This window comes from Brassica rapa, chromosome A09 (assembly GCF_000309985.2).
Source record: "Brassica rapa cultivar Chiifu-401-42 chromosome A09, CAAS_Brap_v3.01, whole genome shotgun sequence".
Taxonomy (NCBI): Eukaryota; Viridiplantae; Streptophyta; class Magnoliopsida; order Brassicales; family Brassicaceae; genus Brassica; species Brassica rapa.
In genome coordinates, this window is record NC_024803.2 from 34,341,039 (window position 1) to 34,360,220 (window position 19,182).

At 40.0% G+C, this 19,182-nt stretch overlaps 4 protein-coding genes across 6 annotated transcripts; 1 reads left to right on the forward strand and 3 right to left on the reverse strand.

The window, feature by feature from the left end:
• Positions 1–903: 903 nt before the first annotated feature.
• Positions 904–2,821, forward strand: LOC103841290 (uncharacterized protein DDB_G0271670). 2 transcript variants are annotated; one of them, XM_009117814.3, is made up of 3 exons: positions 904–1,276; positions 1,378–1,672; positions 2,218–2,821. In XM_009117814.3, the coding sequence occupies exons 2-3, from the start codon at positions 1,400–1,402 to the stop codon at positions 2,557–2,559; spliced, it is 615 nt and encodes a 204-aa protein (XP_009116062.1). In that variant the 5' UTR covers positions 904–1,276; positions 1,378–1,399; the 3' UTR covers positions 2,560–2,821. The 2 variants fall into 2 exon arrangements, with proteins under 2 accessions (XP_009116062.1, XP_009116063.1); XM_009117815.3 differs by having other exon boundaries at positions 2,224–2,821.
• A 2,186-nt stretch (positions 2,822–5,007) lies between these two features.
• On the reverse strand, positions 5,008–7,572 carry LOC103841292 (probable ADP-ribosylation factor GTPase-activating protein AGD6). Its single transcript, XM_009117817.3, has 5 exons — positions 7,083–7,572; positions 6,529–6,947; positions 6,368–6,445; positions 5,335–5,846; positions 5,008–5,245 (listed from the first exon to the last, which is right to left on the reverse strand). The coding sequence occupies exons 1-5, from the start codon at positions 7,432–7,434 to the stop codon at positions 5,242–5,244; spliced, it is 1,365 nt and encodes a 454-aa protein (XP_009116065.1). The 5' UTR covers positions 7,435–7,572; the 3' UTR covers positions 5,008–5,241.
• A 394-nt stretch (positions 7,573–7,966) lies between these two features.
• On the reverse strand, positions 7,967–9,031 carry LOC103841293 (cation/H(+) antiporter 20). The gene is made up of 2 exons (XM_009117818.3): positions 8,834–9,031; positions 7,967–8,670 (listed from the first exon to the last, which is right to left on the reverse strand). Exons 1-2 carry the CDS (start codon positions 8,987–8,989, stop codon positions 8,308–8,310), a joined length of 519 nt encoding a protein of 172 aa, XP_009116066.1. The 5' UTR covers positions 8,990–9,031; the 3' UTR covers positions 7,967–8,307.
• A 4,778-nt stretch (positions 9,032–13,809) lies between these two features.
• On the reverse strand, positions 13,810–19,058 carry LOC103842296 (cation/H(+) antiporter 20). Of its 2 annotated transcripts, none has more exons than XM_033281092.1 (5): positions 18,066–19,058; positions 17,774–17,968; positions 16,656–17,681; positions 16,231–16,467; positions 13,810–14,580 (listed from the first exon to the last, which is right to left on the reverse strand). In XM_033281092.1, exons 2-5 carry the CDS (start codon positions 17,951–17,953, stop codon positions 14,140–14,142), a joined length of 1,884 nt encoding a protein of 627 aa, XP_033136983.1. In that variant the 5' UTR covers positions 17,954–17,968; positions 18,066–19,058; the 3' UTR covers positions 13,810–14,139. The 2 variants fall into 2 exon arrangements, with proteins under 2 accessions (XP_033136983.1, XP_009117167.2); XM_009118919.3 differs by having other exon boundaries at positions 17,774–17,981.
• Between the last annotated feature and the right edge of the window lie 124 nt (positions 19,059–19,182).

Genomic DNA, 19,182 nt, shown 5'->3' on the forward strand with positions numbered 1-19,182 from the left:
CAATAATACCGGTGAGATGGTTTTGTCAAAAAGGAGATTATCGGATGGTTGGAGACCATATCTACAATGAAGAAGTTGTTGTTAGTGTTGTGACTGTAATGACAGAAACTTCAGTTCCAATGATCGTGATCATGGCAAGGGATGACAACACGTTTGATGCAGAACAGCCAATACTCAACAAGACAGTGGTGTTACGAACTGACCACACACACTTATATCTGGAGCAAATAATTCTGGATTGTCGAAGCAAGTGCCTCAGGTTACATGATGGTAACTGGGAGAGACGGTTCTGCAAGAACTGGATGTTTAAGTTCAAAGTTATTGCAACATTACGAAACAACAACACGAGACCTGTTACGCAACCTGTTTGCACACGAGGCTGATACACTGGAGATACAGGAGAAGAACTTTCATGTTGCTGGCCTTACTATCACTGGCCAGTAGAGCACTTAAAGAACTAGACAACAGACGTACCAATGGCCAGAGTAGTGTCAAATCTTCATTTCTGCTGCAATTGTGGACACGAGTTGTTGGTTCTTCAAAACCTTGTGGTCAAGGTTTTCTCAAAGAGGGAGGATTTGCTATAGGAAAAGAAGATACTAAGAGAGCCACGTCATCTCAGCCACGTCAGCAAGAGGAAGCAATTATATAGCTTGAGAAAACAGAAGTTAGGATCATCGAAAAAATATCAAGAAAGTTTGTTATCTTCTTCGCATCTTCTCTGGTTTGTTTCTCTGTGATTTTCCTAGAAAATCACCATGGATTCCTCATCCTTGCTTTTGAGTTGTTTCTACATGTAAACTCTTGGCAGGAGAGAGAGCGATTCTTTGTGTAATACATTGGATCGAATCATACGAGTTACTGTTCTTCTTCTACTTTCCCTGTTACGTTTTACTGTATCATTTCAACCTCATTAATTTGATTGATTTTCCCAAGCGTCTGATTACTAGAGATCTCTGTTGGATTGGATCTGGTAGCTCTTCGATTATAGATAGGGTTTGGAAGGAAGAGCATAGAGATATATAATGCGGCTGAGCTCCGAGCTACTCATCTCTTTGGTTCCTTCGTTGACTTTTTCTTATTCTGGTTTATCTTCTAATCGTTTGAAACCTCTTCAAAAAAGTGATTGGCGTGGTAATCTTAGTTGAAGTTTCGTTCCTCTCTTAGATCTTTTTGTCTTTTGCTCCATCGCTCACGGTTTTTCTTAGCTCGTTTTAAAAACAAAACTAATCAAAGAAGAAGAAGAAGAAGCTTGTTTCACCAGTGATCTCTCACGGTATTTGAATCTTTCTTGGATAAAAATCTAGATTAGATTAATCAGTGTGCCTTTTTTGTTTCTGGTGTATGTTCTCAAGATTTTGATTTTGTTTGTGGCAGTTACGGTTTGCTACAATTGGATATGAGCTCTGTTTGTGGTGGGTTGGATTACAAAGATGCAGAGTCCCACATCTCTGCTTCGAGCCCCAATAAATGTTCTAATAATGGCTCCAATCATGTCTCTGTTACCGGATCTGAAGATGCTCAAGAGTCTGATGGGGATGATAGTGGTAATATACACCAATATCTGAATGAAGAATCCAAAGACATCACCACAGAGCCTTTATTACCTCTCAAGTCTTCCGATGATGAAGTAGAAGACAAGAACCTTGCCAAGGACATGTTGTCTGAGAGTGTAAGTTGCCACCCTACTATAACCAAACTCTTTTTATTCTTTAGTAGTAGATGCACAAGAACGCGGATGTGTTATTAGACTATAAAATAGCATGGACATAACCATATGATTGCAGAATTTACAACAAATAATCCCATTTTTTTCAGATATAGTACCATTCTCGTATTGGTTACTGCTCTGTGATTTATCTCTAGGCTTTGTGATTAGCACTTTCTCCATATGTTGGTAGATTTTTATAGATTTTAGAAACAAAACAAACTAGTCTTAGTCGTAGATGCATGAAACATGGGTGAATATGATTGAAGAATTCGTTCAATCCGACACTTAACTGTCTGAATAACATTATTACATTAGACATGAGAAAGTGTGTCATTCACTCATTCATTGGACTTTTTTGGCTGTATGATGCATCTCAGTGGTTGTTGGAACTTATCGATAGAATGTTAGTTTAAAAGTATTATGATATATTGTAATGCTTTGTCTGGGTTTCCCTGTTTATGTTATATCTGCTTCTACTGACTGGTGTTTTTCTTCTGGTAATCTGGCCACAGGTGAGTGCGGCTATTGTCATCCCAGCCATTAAAGGCAGCCGAGAGAAGCATGGCAAGTCCGTCGAGAAGCTGAGCGTGTCATGGGCTGAAGATGTGTATGATCCTCCACCGTCCATCGTCTCTCACACGAGGAGCAAGAAACAGCAGCAACATCAGAAATCAAAGAGCAGTTTGAAAAAGAGTGGAAAGAAAGGACACAAGGGAAGCAGTAGTTCATCATCATCCCGTGGCAGCAAAGACAAGAAGTCCTCTTCTTCTTCTTCTTCTCGCAGCAAACACAGTCGTGATAAGTTTGGATGGGCAACACAAATGCCTATTGCAGCCGCATCTTCTTGAATCGTCTATGGCATATGACCATCTCTACTTTGCTATGTCTCCTCTCTCTCTCTCACTCGCTTTCTCTCTTGTTTATTTTTATATATATAAATAAAAGCTATTGTATGAAAACTTTTCTCGAGTTTCAGAACGATTTTTGTTTTTTATTGTACGGAATCGAGTTTGTTGTTATAAGGAATTACCACTTGTTTTGTGTTAGATTGTGTATGGGGGTTAAAGACGCTTTGTTTACTTGATATTATGAATAAATAGGTGTGGTATATATATAGTGTTCGAAACAAACGAACGATGATATCCTCATCTTTCCGCTGGTGTTTGTCTTAGTTGCCCACCTGAGTATATTATCCCATCAAGCTTTTCTCTAATAACCATTAAAACCATTATAAGAACACAAAATATAGCAAAAAAAAAGAGAAATATTCCAAACCCATATCACACAAAAGGAAACAAGCTTACCAGAGGTGAGTTCGAAATGTACTTCACTTTATTTGTATTAGACTTTTTTTTGTCTAACTTCGTTTGATATCTCACATTCTCCTCTTCAAACTAAAGATCACATTAATCTCGTATATTTTCTTCTTTTGAGAATGTGTCTTCCATAACATCATATAAGGTCTTAGGTCTTAAACGCACGCAATAGCTCAACAAAGAGTACTTCTTTTATTGATGTTTAAAAAACTTCTCAAAAACTAAACACAAGCTATTATTCTTCCTTTATATGTCTTATGATCTATCACACACGATGATCACAATATATATGAGTTAAATTTCATTTTCTATCCTATTACACTTTGAATTTGAATTTTCCTTTTCCTAATTTCCTAATTTCCTAATCCTAATAACTTTTAATTAGTTATCCTAATTCACTCAAGGATAACTTTCTTTTCTGGTTATCATAATTACTTTAAGGACAACTTCTTTTTCTTAATGACTTTCTTTTTATTGATGTTGAAATTTATTTCCAACCGTTTATTTTATCACATGTTGTTTTTGGAAGAAGAAAGCAGCTCATATGATACACCGGTTTAGCCTGTATAACTGATTTTATAAGTATTTCCTTCGCTGCTTGCGATAAAAACTGATTATACCAAGGCTTGATTTGAGCTTTTATCTTATCAATGTCTCCCTCAAATTCAGTAACTTTGCTTCGACCAATCGGTTATGGAAGACCCAAATATTTCCCTCCACCACCAACTTTATGAATTTGTAAAATATTCTAGATATTACCATGGACCACATGATCAATTTTCATACCAAAGACAACATAATTTTTTTTCAGATTAGCTTTTGATCCGAGGTCTGCTCATATCTTTTCAATATCTGAACCATACACTGAGCGTCATTAATAGTTGCTTTGCAGAAAAATAAGGAGTCATCAGCAAAAAAAGGAGATGGCTTACTACCGGATAATTTCTTGCTAATTTCATATCTTGATACAAGTTTGCTTGCTGAGCCGTAACCAACATTTGACTCAAAACTTTTGCACAAAGTAGGAACAAATATGGTGATAGTGCATCACCCTGTCTAATACCCCTGGTTGGTGTGAAATAGTCATATAGAACTCCATTGATCAAAACAGAATAAGATATAGACTTTACACAGACCATGATTAACTGAATCCATCTTCTTTTAAACCCTAACACTTCTATAGCCGATTCCAAAAAGTTCCACTCAACTATGTTATAATCTTACTAATATCAGTCTTGATATTAGTTTTCAAAGCATGCATTAGTTCATGAGCAACTAAAATATTATTTAAAATCTGGCGATCGGGAACAAATGCAGCTTGTGAATCAGAAATAATGACATCCATGCATCTTTGTAGCCTTAAGCATAGGATTTTGGATATCAGTTTATATGCCACTAAACATAAATCGATAGGACGATAATCACTCATAAACTTCGGTATCAAACATATATTGGTATGATTGATGTTAGGCTCCATCTCACCAGTCATAAAGAAACTGTGAACCATATTGCAGACATCAGTACCAATAGCATTCCAAAACTGCTGATAAAAGGAAGCCGTAAAACCATCAGGGCCCGATGCATGATCAGAACCAATGAGGGATAAGACATCTTTAATCTCTATATCAGAAACATGACGAGTCAGATCTCTATTCATCTTTAAAATTATTATCCAATAAACTACCTTTTAAACCAATTTATCTGATGTAATAAATTTTATAAAAGATTTTCACAAATAACTGATGTTGGCTGAAGTTTTTCTCACGTTATCAATGGAGGAGACACTGGTAAAGCTAGTGAATATGGTGATGCACTGATGCATAAAGTGAAATTCTCAGAGGCTTTGGCTACTCTTGGTGGTGTGACAGTTGCCAGCAGAGGAGAACCTTCCCGTCAAGATGCTGAATCGCTGATACCTTCGACAAGAATTCTCACTTTCCAGTTGAAAATAAATTAAAATTGTGATTGCAGTTGAAAATGAATTAAAATTGTGAAAGACTATCTGAGAATCTTTAGCATAAATAGTCTGTTATGTATCTTATACAAACATGCAACTCCTTACAAAAAAGAAGAACTATCAAGAAACTGCTAACTTATGAAGAAAAACAAAGACATGTGTGGTAATGGATAAAAATTGTTTAAAGATGATGACCAATCTTCAACTTATATTCGGACTTAATTAATTATACACTTCTTTTCACAGGCATTCACTTATCACCTGCAGAATGATATCATAAATATTAGCATTATTGCGATATGACAAAACCTCCACACGACACTAGATAAGCTAAAAGCTTGCTTGCTTACCTGTACTGAAAACCTCCACCAGTCCAAGCGGTGTCTGATTTCCCGTTGTGACCAGCTGATTTCTTGTCGCCGGCACTTTGGTAATAAACATCATCTTTGGGATCATCCCAACCGGTCCAGCCATCATCATCATTAGAAGCTGATGACCCCTTTGAAGCTACTGCCTCCTTCTTCTTACTCTCATTCTCTCCCCAATCGTCCCAAGAATTTGACTTATGAGAATTGTTGTAATAACCACTTGATGATGACTGTGACCCTTTTCCTTCAACAGATGGATTCGCTGCTTTGTTCCCATTTCCAAAGTTTTGGTAGTAACCATTGCTCTCACTTTCGTTACGCTGGTTCCAGCTTGTTGTTGTTGTTCCTTCTTTAGTGTACTCCCCGACCTTCTGTGACGCAATCGCCATTACTCCTTTCATGATCCCCCATGTTCTCTGTCCTATCTCCGTTGTCTTACTCGCTACTACATTTACAGTTTCACTCACCTTGTGATCATACCCACCTTCCTTCACCTGCAAGACGAAAAATGGTTTATCTATCTGATTTGACATTACTTCAGCAAAACTCTATTGTGGTCAACAAGAAAAGTAAAGAGATCCTCCAAGAATTGTGCTCTATACAGAGTTACAAAGAATCTTCAATAGACGTGACACTAAATCTATTACATGACAGTGTAGAAAATGGGATAACTGGCACCCAGATGAGAGATTAAGCTAAGAAAATCAACATAGATACTCGATAACAAGGCTAGAGATAGATCCAAGAACTGTATAGAGAGCATCCAAGAATTGTGCTCTATACAGAGTTATAATCTACACTAGACAGGACACCAAATCTCTTATATAAAGATGTTGGAAATGGGATAACCTACGCCCAGATGAGAGATTAAGCTTAATCAGCAACTTATGTAAACTAACATAGATACTAGTACAGATAGAAACCACAAACTTCATGTTGACCCAAATCAAATATAGCCTTTCAGTGGTTATGAATTATCATAGGAAATTAAGCACAATAAAAGTGTTACAAGTACCTTGGAAGTGAACTCCTTGGTTCCTGTCTGAACAACACTTGCTGCAGATGCAGCAACCATAGACAATCTTCCAAACCCCTAAACCCATCACATCTACATTATCATCATGACATCATCCCATTCAAGAAACGAACTAAAACAAAAAGACGCATCCAAATCACCTGAGACACAACTGAGTAAACATCATCCTGCTGATTACTTCTCGGCACCGGACCCGAGCCTGATCCAAACCCTACATACTTGCCTCCCTGCGAAGGAGGAAGTCCCTCAGGCTTAGACTCATTCTCCGCCATCCTCCTAGCAAAGAAACTCTCCTTCCCCGCAGCAGAAGCCTCAAGCTGCGACCTCGTATAAATATCCTCCGACGACCTCGACTTCACCGGCGCACCTCCTCCTCCTCCTCCCAACCCCCTAAAATCATTCTCCGATTGATTCCGTCTCATATCCGTTCTTGATCGGTACGAATCATCGTTCCCCCAACTATCCCATCCTCCGTTACCTCCGTTACCTAACGGCGGCTTCTTCTTATGCATCCCCCCAACCGCTTCCTTAACAACTGGCGGATCACTCCATGGCTTACCTGATACAATGAATTACAATAAAAGCCACGTCATCAACAAATATCGCTGATTCATTTCACTCATCGAAAAATATCTGAAAGTTTGTTAGATCATCTTTCTTCAATCTTTAGAATACGCGTAGCCTCTATCGTTACCTTCTGCTAACGCCTGGATCCGGTTTCGATACACGGCGGCGGCGTTTGAATTGTACTTGGAGACGATATCCGTCTCCTTGGCGATTCCGTACTGCGCGAGGAAGCTGTTGAGCCGCTCGTTGCCTCCTGCTTCCATCTTCTTGATCTGGATCTCTGACCACGAGTCCATGGTGACGGATCTGACGAAGGAGATGTGTACGCCTAGTCCTCGGTGCTTACCTGAGCACTCTAGGCACATGAAGATTCCGTAGGAGACTGACGCCCATTGCGGATTCTTCTGAGCGCAGTCGACGCATACTTTGTTGTCCGGTTGAGATTGGAGTGTACGTAGCTTTCTCGCCGCCGCCGCCATAGTTCCCGGAGCTCCGAACACTGATCAATCTGATGATTCGGGTCGCAGACTTGTGGAGCTGATAAATGTGTAGTTGGGGGTACGTGTGCTTGGCACGTGCGAGGTTCCTGGCACAGCTTCTCAAAGAGGCATAACGAGACTGACGTTATATAATTAAGAGAATCATATAATCATAACTATTTGAAGAAATAGTGTGAATCGAGATTCCAAAACTGCAGAACCAATCAAAATCCATATTGAGTTAAAATATGTTTTGTGAGACCTATTTTTAGTTTAAAATTAAAGTGTGTGTGGCTTACTTTAGTTTCAAGTTGTAAAGTTTATGGATGAAGAAGGATACTTTGAGAAAAAATTGAACCTGCTGAGCTGTGTCCTAGTCGTTTGTCACTTGCATTATGTTGTTTTCCTTGTCACTTGCGTGTAAAGCCAAAGCATACACATTATTTGATTTTGAGGACCTATTTAATTACATGTAAACCAAACTCAACACACCTATAAAGTGTCATCAATCTGAGTGGAACCTACCATTTATCTAACTGTTTTTTGGTTGGTCCCAAGTATAAGATCGCTGTTGTTTTTTTGAACAATATGATCACTGTTATATTACTAGAAGACCTAAATAGTACTTGGCACTTGGGACCTGCCAGTAAAGGGTTTTAAAAAAATCTCTCTCCACAAGGAACCGAGTAATTTAGAAAAATGATTTTGCATCAGTGGAGTAAATTGACTATTCAATTATCTACAGTTTACTAATGGTTTACATTAACAAGATGCATAATCACGCTTATTTATATGCAGAACGCTCTTTCTACAATTCTTACCACTTTAACCATTAAGGTAACGTTCAACTGGCTACATCAATCTTTATTTTATTCATACATTTGCATCTCCATTAATAGTTAGGGACGACTCCTTAACAATTTTTGAAACCGCAATCTCTTCTACTTGAGGTTTGTTGTGTTGTTGAACCACAAGGATTGATGGGATGATGTGGTTGATCGAAGAGGCAAGCACGTCTCCGATACGACCTAACTCGGGATGTTCGGCCTGACGCTCAGCTAATGTCGCCACCTTGGCCGACGGTACCCTCCCTCTTCCAACCACTATAAGGTCAAAGTCTTGACTTTGCCCTATTGACAATATTTCTTGAATTATGTTGTTTGGTTCCTTTTCTTTGTATTCCACCGTTTCTTTCCATTTGCTCTTGAAATCTTTTAATACTCCTTCGTCTAGTTCCTAATTTTATATTTGCCAAACCAAGAAAAAAATGATTAAACACATCAACTTTGTTGACCTAAAAACCGGTTTGGTTACACAGATAAATCAAAACCAAAACCGAACCAAAAATCTAATTATACTAAAATGCCACATTATATAACTAGCAAGAATACAGCAATACCTTTTCTTTTTTTGGATCCACGTTGGTTGTAAAGCAGGTATAATACTTCTCCTTGCCTTTAGACGATGCCGGTCGTAACGTGACGGCGTTACTCCTCAGCGTTTCTCTCACCAAAAACCTAACAACGGTAACTTTAACAGCTTGATGCTCCGTCATCCTCCCTCCCAGCTCTAAAGCCTCACGGTCATCGGGCCCACCAAAGAAAATCACACAAACCCTTTCAACCACGTTCGACCCATCAAGACTCGAAATTTGGGGATCGAGAGACCCAAGCCCACGATCAACAAGAACGGCCACGGAACACGGTGCATTCTGAAAGAGTGAAGAACAGAGATGAAAATATAACTTTTATTATTTCTCAATTCTTGCCGTTCTACATTGTTCATCAACATGCTTAAATAGACACATAAACTTAAGTGAAAACCCTAGCTTCTGTAACACTTGTCATCATCCTTCTTCTCCAAGTGATCCAAGGGCTGAGAATGAGTTATATAGCTCAGGACCACACGGTTCCGTACATGATGTCACAATCTCCTTTCCTCTTCTCTTCTCTTCTCTTCTTATGCTAATGTCTTTGTCGTTGCTCAATATAACCGTTGGAGAGGATTGATGACTTGGCACAGTCATAATCGGAATGGGCTTGGGCTTGAAGATTGCTTCATTCAGAGTCTTGGGCCTGTCCGTACTGAGGTTGCTAATACCCCCTCTCAAACGAGGCGTGGGAGGCACGTCAACGCCAAGTTTGAATCGTAGTCGACAGAATGAAGCAGTGGGGAGTGATTTGGTGAAGATATCAGCAAGTTGTAGCTGAGCCGGAATATGTTTGACGACCAAAGATCCGAGAGCCACTCTCTCTCGAACATAATGATAATCAGTTTCAAAATGTTTAGTCCTTTTGTGAAAGGCGGGATTTGCCGTGAGATAGATCGATGAAAGGTTATCTCCAAACAATTGGGGTGTAACCGGAAGTGAAATACCCAACTCCCTGAGTAGAATGCTCAGCCAAGCCACTTCCGATGCTGTTTCAGACAAAGATCTATACTCTGCCTCCGTAGAGCTTTTGGACACTGTGGGTTGCTTCTTGGAAGACCAGGAAATGAGGTTTTGGCCCAGAAACGTGCAAAACCCTCCAGTGGATCGTCTTGTTGCTCGACAGCCAGCCCAATCACTGTCGCTGTAGGCTCTAAGAGTGCAGTCAGAGTCTTGGACAAACGAAATCCCCATCGAGATCGTACCTTTAACATAGCGCAAAATTCTCTTTAGATTGTTGAAGTCAGCAACAGACGGAGCCTGCATCTTTTGACACACATAGTTAACCGCAAATTGTATATCAGGCCTAGTGAGTGTTAGATACTGAAGTTTTCCTGCCAGCTTCCTGAAGAATTGTGGGTTGTAGAAGATCTTGTCCTGATCTGGAGCATTGTTGAGTTGAAGCGGCAGAGGAGTGTTGCTTGGAGAGCAGTTTTCCATTCCAGCAACTCCTAACAGATCTACTGCATACTGCTCTTGAGACAGAAACAATCCCTTATCATGGAATGTTGCTTGAATTCCGAGAAAGTAGTGTAGCTTCCCCAGATCCTTCATTCGGAATTTTGAGTTTAATTCCTCAAGGAGCTTGGTTAAAGTTGCAGAGCTGTTACCGGTAATCGCCATATCATCTACATAGAGTAATAACATGATGATGTTACCATCTTTGTTGTATATGAAGAGAGATGGATCCTTGATGCTGCAGATAAACCCAAATTCAATCAAGAAGTCACTAAACTTGTTGAACCAGGCTCTGGGAGATTGTTTCAAACCGTAGAGAGATTTGTGAAGATGGCAAACGTAATCAGGCTTCGTCTTATCAACAAAACCCGCAGGCTGTTTCATATACACTGTTTCCAGAAGATCACCGTGCAGGAAGGCGTTCTTAACATCCATTTGCTTCACTTCCCAATTCATGATTGTCGCGAGATGAAGAACTGTTCTGACTGTGGCTGTCCTGACTACTGGACTGTATGTCTCGAGATAGTCTATTCCCTCTTCTTGTTTGTTACCGTGAGCTACCAGTCGAGCTCTGTGACTTTTGACTGTTCCGTCTGCGTTGAGCTTGTATCTGTATATCCATTGGTTTCCCAAAACATGCATCCCTGGAGTTTTAGGAACTAGAGACCATGTCTTTGTGATGGTGCAATTCTCAATCTCTTCTCCCATTGCGTTGTTCCAGTTCGGGTCTTGAAGAGCAGCTGTCACAGTTGTAGGAAGTGGATCAGTTGATCTATAAGCTAGCAAAGCGTATTTAGGATTGGGCTTCCTTATTCCATCTTTGGACCGTGTCACCATTGAATGTTGTGAAGTCGAGATTGGAGCAGTGTGTCTTTGATTGTTACTGTTCTCCGATGATCTTGTCACAGCCTGACTAGTTGAAGTCTCATTTGTTCCTGTGATCTGCGACGACACCACGTTTCTTGATAGAGGTGGAAAGTCATCTTGAGAAAACAGAGGCGGTTGTGATGACACCTGAGACTTAGCTATCTGAACCGTTGAAGTCAGCACTGGTGACGAAACGCTTGACCGTTTCTCAACTTGAGCTGAACTATCCTTTATAAAACTTCTTTGCCAAGCTGCCAGAGAAGGTGTAGTTGCTTGAGAGTGAAGATTTTGATACACTGATCCAAAGGGGAAGCTCTCTTCATCAAACAGGACGTGTCTTGAGATGTATACCCGTCCTGTTGGTGGATAAAGACATCGATAGCCTTTGTACTTATCATTATATCCGAGAAATACACAGTGAAGAGATCGTGGATCAAACTTCGTAGCAGCGTATTCTCGCAACATAGGATAACAGGAGCATCCAAAAGTCCTCAATGCAGAGTAGTCTGGAGCTTTTCCGTGTAGCAACTCAAACGGACTTCTCTTGTCTTGCAGAGCTGATGATGGCAACAGATTGCTTAAGAAGTTAGCCGTGTAGAATGCTTCGACCCAGTATCTTTGAGGCGCTCTGCTCTGAAAGATCATTGCCAATCCCAGTTCTGTTATGTGGCGGTGCTTTCGTTCAGCCATACCGTTCTGCTGCGGAGTATGCGGACATGAGATGAACTGTTGAATTCCATTCTCCTTCAAGTGAGCCAGAAATTTGTTGCTGATGAACTCTCCGCCTCCATCACACTGAAACACTCCTATTTTGGTTGACAACTGATTCTCAACAAGCTTCTGAAAGGAGACAAATACGTTGAAGAAATCTGACTTGGTCTTTAGAGGAAACAGCCAGCAGTAACGAGAGTAGTTGTCAATAAAGATAACATAAAATCTGAATCCTTGATTAGATGTTACAGGAGATGGACCCCAGAGATCACAATGGACTCTCTCTAAAGGTCTGGACGCAACAAAAGAAGACGCAACAAACGGTAACCTACAACTCTTCCCTAGCTGACATGGTTCACACATCCTCAAGGTACTTTTATTGACCAAAATAGATTTGTTATGACTCAGGAACTTGAGAGTTTGCTCTTGTGGATGTCCCAACCTCCTATGCCACACTTCATCGCTCGCAGCAACTTGTCTGGTAGAGTAGAAGACTTGAGGCTTCGGAGACTTGAGACTGTATAGACCCTCACGGGTGCTTCCTTGTTTCAACAGATTTTGCGTTTGCTTGTCCTTAACATACACGCGGTTAGAATCAAATTCAAACGAGCATGGATAGTCATTGGTAAGCTTAGAGACAGATAACAAAGACTTGGTGATCCCTGGACAGACCAGTACATCTCTAAGAGGTAGGGAAGTACCTGAGGTTGACGCTATGTCTGCTGATCCAACATGGGTAATAGGCAAGAAGTTTCCATCTCCAATGAGAACCGCATCGTTGCCTCTGTATGGTTGAGTGTAGGCAAGGTGATTCGGTGAGTTTGTTATGTGAGAAGTAGCTCCAGAGTCAGCAAACCACTCAGCCCCACCATGATCAGATACGTCTGTAATGCGCATTGCAGCTAGAGCCGTAGGCTTGTCTTCTTCCTGATAGGTGTTGTTGAACCTGTGCCAGCATCTCAATGCACTGTGACCATATCTTCCACAGATCTGACATGATGGTCTCTCATCAGACGATACAGAGGACACGGAAGAGCCTGATTGAGAGCCGGAAGATGACAGTTGTTGATGAAATCCTCTTCCTCTTGTTGAGAAAGATCCTCTACCTCTGTTTGCTCCAAAACGCCTGTTTGACTGTCCTCTTCCTCTGGAGTTGTAGTAACCAGTCTGATAGTTGGATCTCTCAACGTTAAAGGCAAGGTGAGGAGATGCTTCTGTTGGTGCGTTGTATCGTTGAATGCGAGAGTCATAGCTGTGAAGCCTTGGAATCAGGTCTTCTAGTGTAGGGTTTGACATCATATCAACAGATCCTTCCACACTTGTTATCAAAGGCTCATAATCTTTTCCTAAGCCTTGGAGAGCAGCAAAGATTTTCATCTTTTCGGGTACCGGACTCCCAATCGAAGTGAGCTGGTCACATATGAGCTTAAGGTCAGTAAGATAGTCGGTCATAGACCGATCCTGCTTTGTTACTGTCTGCAGCTTGCGTTGAAGTTCAAACAAACGAGAAGATGTTGGACGGTTGTAGTGTCTTCCCAGCGTAAGCCAGATCTCCTGAGAAGTGTTGCAAGACACGACTAGACTTTGTATATCTTCCGAGAAAGAACCCAACAGCCATGACTTTATAACCTGATCTGTCTGAAACCACGTGTGGTAATCAGGGTTTGTGACTGGAGTAGTTGTGCCGTTGATGCCTGGAACAGGGAGGGTCGCCGCTGGTCTTGGTGTTTCGCCGGTGACAAACCCTAGGAGTCTCTGACCGTTGAGAAAGGCTTCAAACTGATTCTTCCATAACAAGTAGTTTCTTTCAGTGAGTTTTACAGTAACTGAGTTCACTATTTTCAGTGATGGAGGAGAGTAAAGTTCAAGAGCTTCCATGGCTCTGATACCATGAAAGAGTGAAGAACAGAGATGAAAATATAACTTTTATTATTTCTCAATTCTTGCCGTTCTACATTGTTCATCAACATGCTTAAATAGACACATAAACTTAAGTGAAAACCCTAGCTTCTGTAACACTTGTCATCATCCTTCTTCTCCAAGTGATCCAAGGGCTGAGAATGAGTTATATAGCTCAGGACCACACGGTTCCGTACATGATGTCACAATCTCCTTTCCTCTTCTCTTCTCTTCTCTTCTTATGCTAATGTCTTTGTCGTTGCTCAATATAACCGTTGGAGAGGATTGATGACTTGGCACAGTCATAATCGGAATGGGCTTGGGCTTGAAGATTGCTTCATTCAGAGTCTTGGGCCTGTCCGTACTGAGGTTGCTAATACATTCTTCAAAACCCTCTGGTTAACTAATCTCCAACCATGGCCAACGTTTTCCGGTACGTTTACATCTCCTCTGTCTTGGTGGTGGTGGCCACGACCATGATCAACGTTCCATCGTTTGTGGAAAGGTAAAATGATCATTGTGACCCTTTTGGTCTCTGCCATGTGGCAAATATCTTCGTGCATTGTGTGTAAAGAAGAGACTGCGGTAATTGGGCGGACAGCGACTCGGCCTAATTGACGATAGGCTTGGAAACCTCCTACGACGCTGCTGTGACACTCGCCGTGACGGTAACGGTGGACGAAAGGTAATCCGTCTTTACGGGCTCTTTGCACCATTATGATTGACGAGGTTCGTTCCGTTAGTTCCATGAGGTGCATGACGAACAGTTTTAGCCGCAGTATCTGCCAAAATAAATATGGTATTAACCAAGATTAGTACCCAATCAGTTGAAATGATTTTTAATAAAATGCCGTGGACGTAGAAATGATATATATGCATGCATATATAGAGCCTCCGGTTTTATATATGTACAACATCAAAGTTAATTTTGAATTAAAATTTGTAGACCCTTCAGATACTTTAAAACAGTAATGTGATGAAGGAACTCAGAGGATCTGAAACAAACATATATTTGGGTAGGACATGGATACGCCTCAGAAGATTCATCTATTTTAACACATAAACAGAGCGGGTCTCCAGTACATACACAAGAAACATCTTCTTCTTTTTTTAACAAACACAAGAAACATCTAAGTGGGCCATTTTTGTGGATTCATCATTTTATTTTTAAAAAGTAAAATAAATACTATATATCATAGATATTTAACCAAGAATATAATGAAAAATAAATACTATATATCATAGATATTTAACCAAAAATATAATGACAAACATATCAAACTAATATATTTTATATAATAAATTAATTAAACAAATATAATAGAGAAATTACCTAAGATAGTCATTTTAAGTTTTTGTTGACTAAAAAAAGTTTTATTAAAGGGTAAAAATGTTTACCCTAGAGTTAACTAATCTAGACTTATGGTTTAAAATTAAGGGGTGGAATTTTAGGGATAAGATTTCAAATTTTAAAAAATAAAAATTAAAAATTAAAATAATTAAAATAAAAGGGGCTATTTTGATCATTTTCTTTTTTTGGAGTACTATTTTTATGACAAAAACTTAAAAATGGTTACTTAAAAGAATTGCCCAATATAATATCTAAAAATATTCATCGTGTTTAATTGATTACCTTTAAAAATTGGTTATAGGCTAGCAAATACAATTTTGGGTACAATTTTTGATTCGGTTCCGATTCGATTCTTTCGGTTTTTGGTTTTTCGGTTATAGAGATATAGGAACCGTTCGGTTATCTATGAAATTCGGTTCGGGTCCAGTTCGGTTTGTTTCAGTTTTGGGTCGGTTTATATAAGAATTATAAGAACTGACTAATATCCGATAAATTTGTGGTTCCAATTAGTTACGGTTTGGTTCCGGTTTTTTCGGTTAATTTTAGATAATTCGGGGTAAAAATAATTTATTGGGGATTTTTGGATATAAATCGGGTAACTCGGATAAATTTTAATATTTTGAATAAAAACTATTCAGGTAATTCGGTTCTTTAGGATAATTTGGATAATTTTAAATACTCTCGATAAAAAAAAATTCGAGTATTTCGATTCTTTTGGATTGGTCAGTATATAAGTAGTAAGTTTTGAATATTTAATACTAAATATAATTAATATTTTAGGTATATAAATTTTATTTCAGATATTTGGGTACCTATTCGGTTCTCGGTTCGGTTTCGGTTTTTCGGTTATAGAAATATAGGAACTGTTCGGTTATTTTTGAATTTTGGTTCGGTTTCGGATTTGGTTTTTCGGTTCGATTCCGGTTCAGTTTTTATGTCCATGCCTAAAAAGTATATCAAATAAAATTGATAAAATTATTTTTACTATTTATTATTTGTGTAATATTGATATATATTTTTTGTTTTATATTGGGTCTCGGAAATGTGGTGCCCTGCACACGAAGAGACGAAGGAAATTAACCTTGGTGGTTCGGATGGACTCGATAAGAGAGATGAGGGATGAAACATTGGCTCGACCATGGAGACAGACGAGGATGCGAAGCTCTTCCTTGGTGGAGTCTTCGCTAGACGACAAGTCCCTTAGTTTGTGGTTGGTGCCACGAGCCGGTTTGTAAATGGCCATTACAGTCGGAGTCGTAATGAACGTTGTGAAGAGTGCCATTAGCACCAGTATCGCAAATGTCTCGTCGTTTAGCACCTAGAATTAAACCAAACCAAACCCACCGCACATACGGTTGATTAGTAACGACATACCACAGTTTTGTTTTATATGCAGACATGCGGTCTTTATAAAAAAAACATGATCGTATAACTTTAATGAAAGCATGAGTCGAGGATCCAAATGTCCAAATGATGTTGCAGTTTAGTGGTACAATGAGCTCTAACCTTTTTCTCCTTGCCTATATTGAGTACAATGAGCTCCACCAAACCTTTCGTGTTCATCAAGCAACCAAGTGCCAAAGCCTCTCTCGCCGGAACTTTAACCATCACCGCCGCAGCAAAAGTTCCGACAATCTTGCCGGCACAAGCCGTAACCACGACAAGTCCCAACATCCCCCACGACTCAGCTCCTCTGATCTTTGCCACATCAGTTTTCAATCCACTCGTCGCGAAATAAAGCGGTAAGAGTAAACCGGAGACAAAATCCTCAATCCGTTCAATCAATCGGTGACCGAACTCTCCGTCTTTCGGTATAGTTAAACCGAAAACAAACGCGCCGAAAATCGAGTGAATACCGATTAGATCGGTCGCGAAACCGGAAACCATAACTCCAGCTAAAGTCAAACACACGTAAGACTCACGTACGACGTCGTTTTCAGGAGATCCGCGTTTCGCGACCCATTTCATTCCGGGTCGGATCACGACCAACATAAAAACAACAAACCCGACACCCGATAACAGAACCCACAACGACACCAACGGACTCGTCTTCTCCCCACCGCCGTTACCCGCTAACGCAACCGCTAAAGCTAGCAAAATCCACGCGGTTACATCGTTGAAAGCGGCTGCAGCCATCGCGGTTTCTCCGACCCGCGTCGTCAAAAGCTTGAGCTCAGCTAAGATACGCGCGAGCACAGGGAAAGCTGTGATCGAGAGAGCCACTCCAATGAAAACGAGAAACTCGGCGTATCCGGTTCTATCGGCGGCGGTGTAGAGAGTGTTGCGGATCACAAAGGCGACTCCGACGCCGGCGAGAAACGGGAGTGTGATCCCGGCGGCTGCTATTCCGAAAGCGCGTTTTCCGGTGCGGCGGATGGATGATAAATCTAGCTCGAGACCGACGAGGAAGAGGAAGAAGAGGAGTCCTATGCTCGCGACGGACTCGAGTATCGGCATGCTCCATGTCGGGAATATACGGTGCATATACGCCGTGTTTCTACCTAAAGCTGACGGTCCTAACAAAATCCCTCCCTTCAGAAAAATAAAGGATGATGACAAATTCGTAAATAAGAACGATGGCATAATTGTAAATTAGTGTGTGTTTAAGTGTAATTTTTACTTACGACTATCTCGGCGATGACTTTCGGTTGGCGGAGAGGTTTGAAGAGGAGGCCGAGGGAGCGACTGACGGCGACGATTAACGCCGTTTGGACGATGAGTAACGGAAAGGCGAAGTTCAAGGGATTGTCGCCTTGCCATGCTCCGTCAGAGGAGGTTTTCACGGCGGTTATGTTAAAGGCCATTTTGGAAATCGTTCTCTTTTCAGAAAGGCTATATTTAGTTCAATAAATTTATTGGCAAACATTAAACCAACAAAACTAAAGATTCAAAAAGGTAATGATGTTTGTTGCTTACTTGCTTGTAATCTCCGTATCACCTATGACTTTGAATAATCCAGGTTTACGTATGAAACAGTAATTTGTTGACACATCACACATATACTGTGATGGTATAATCGTAAATTATTGCATGCAAGTTACACACAGCTTTTATGGTGTTTTGAACGTACAGCATATTGTTTTATCTGATAACACAGCATATGTTGCCAAAACATCAATTTTGTATAACAAATTAATTCTTCACAGCATGGGACAAAACTCACCTCACAAAGAGGAAACTGCAAAATAATAGACTGACATATCAGCGAAGTGGGAATCATCATATGAGTCGCACGTGGAACGCGAGGCACCGTCTTTGACATATGCTACGTCGGCGTGATTGGGTTTTAGCAAGTGCATCCAGGTGACACGTATCATAATTCTATCCCTTTTTAAAATATAGTTTTTCATTAAATAGATCTGTTGATTTTTCAAGAATTGGCACTCTGTTATGCTGTGTATTTACGACTTTCATAACTTCTAGTTGTGTTCACGAGTCTAAAAGACTGAAACTATGGTGGCATTGGCAACGCCAGTTTTGAAGTGGTAGAATATTAATGATGTGAAAGTAGTGACTAAATTTCGTCACATTATTATGATTTTCTTGTAGCGAACTCTCACAAGATTCGATATATGACTAATCAAACTTTAGTTTTTTTTTGGCATCTCATTTTATTAAAAAGCCCATGAAGAGCTATAAGTAACACATATATACAAAGAGGCATAAAGAAAAGCCCAAACTTTAAAAACCCAAGTTCAACTCATTGCATTTGCCATCGTTCACTTGCTTATGTTTGTCATGACGTAGACCCTTCTTCCTCAACTCCTACACCACACACAATTCGGATAATATACGGTTAGATCTGCTATGCCTATAAAGAAAATAGAGTGTTCATAAACATAAGTCACTACATAAAAAATATTTATAATGCGATCTGGTCGAGTACGAAAATTCAGATTCTTAATAAATAGTGTGTTCATATAATCATCATGTAACGTTTTTATTTCGGGTCTTTCATAATTCTTTTTTTGTTGGGCCATAACATCTTTAGTCCAACATGTATAGTAACCAAAAAAGGATTATAGTAAACATT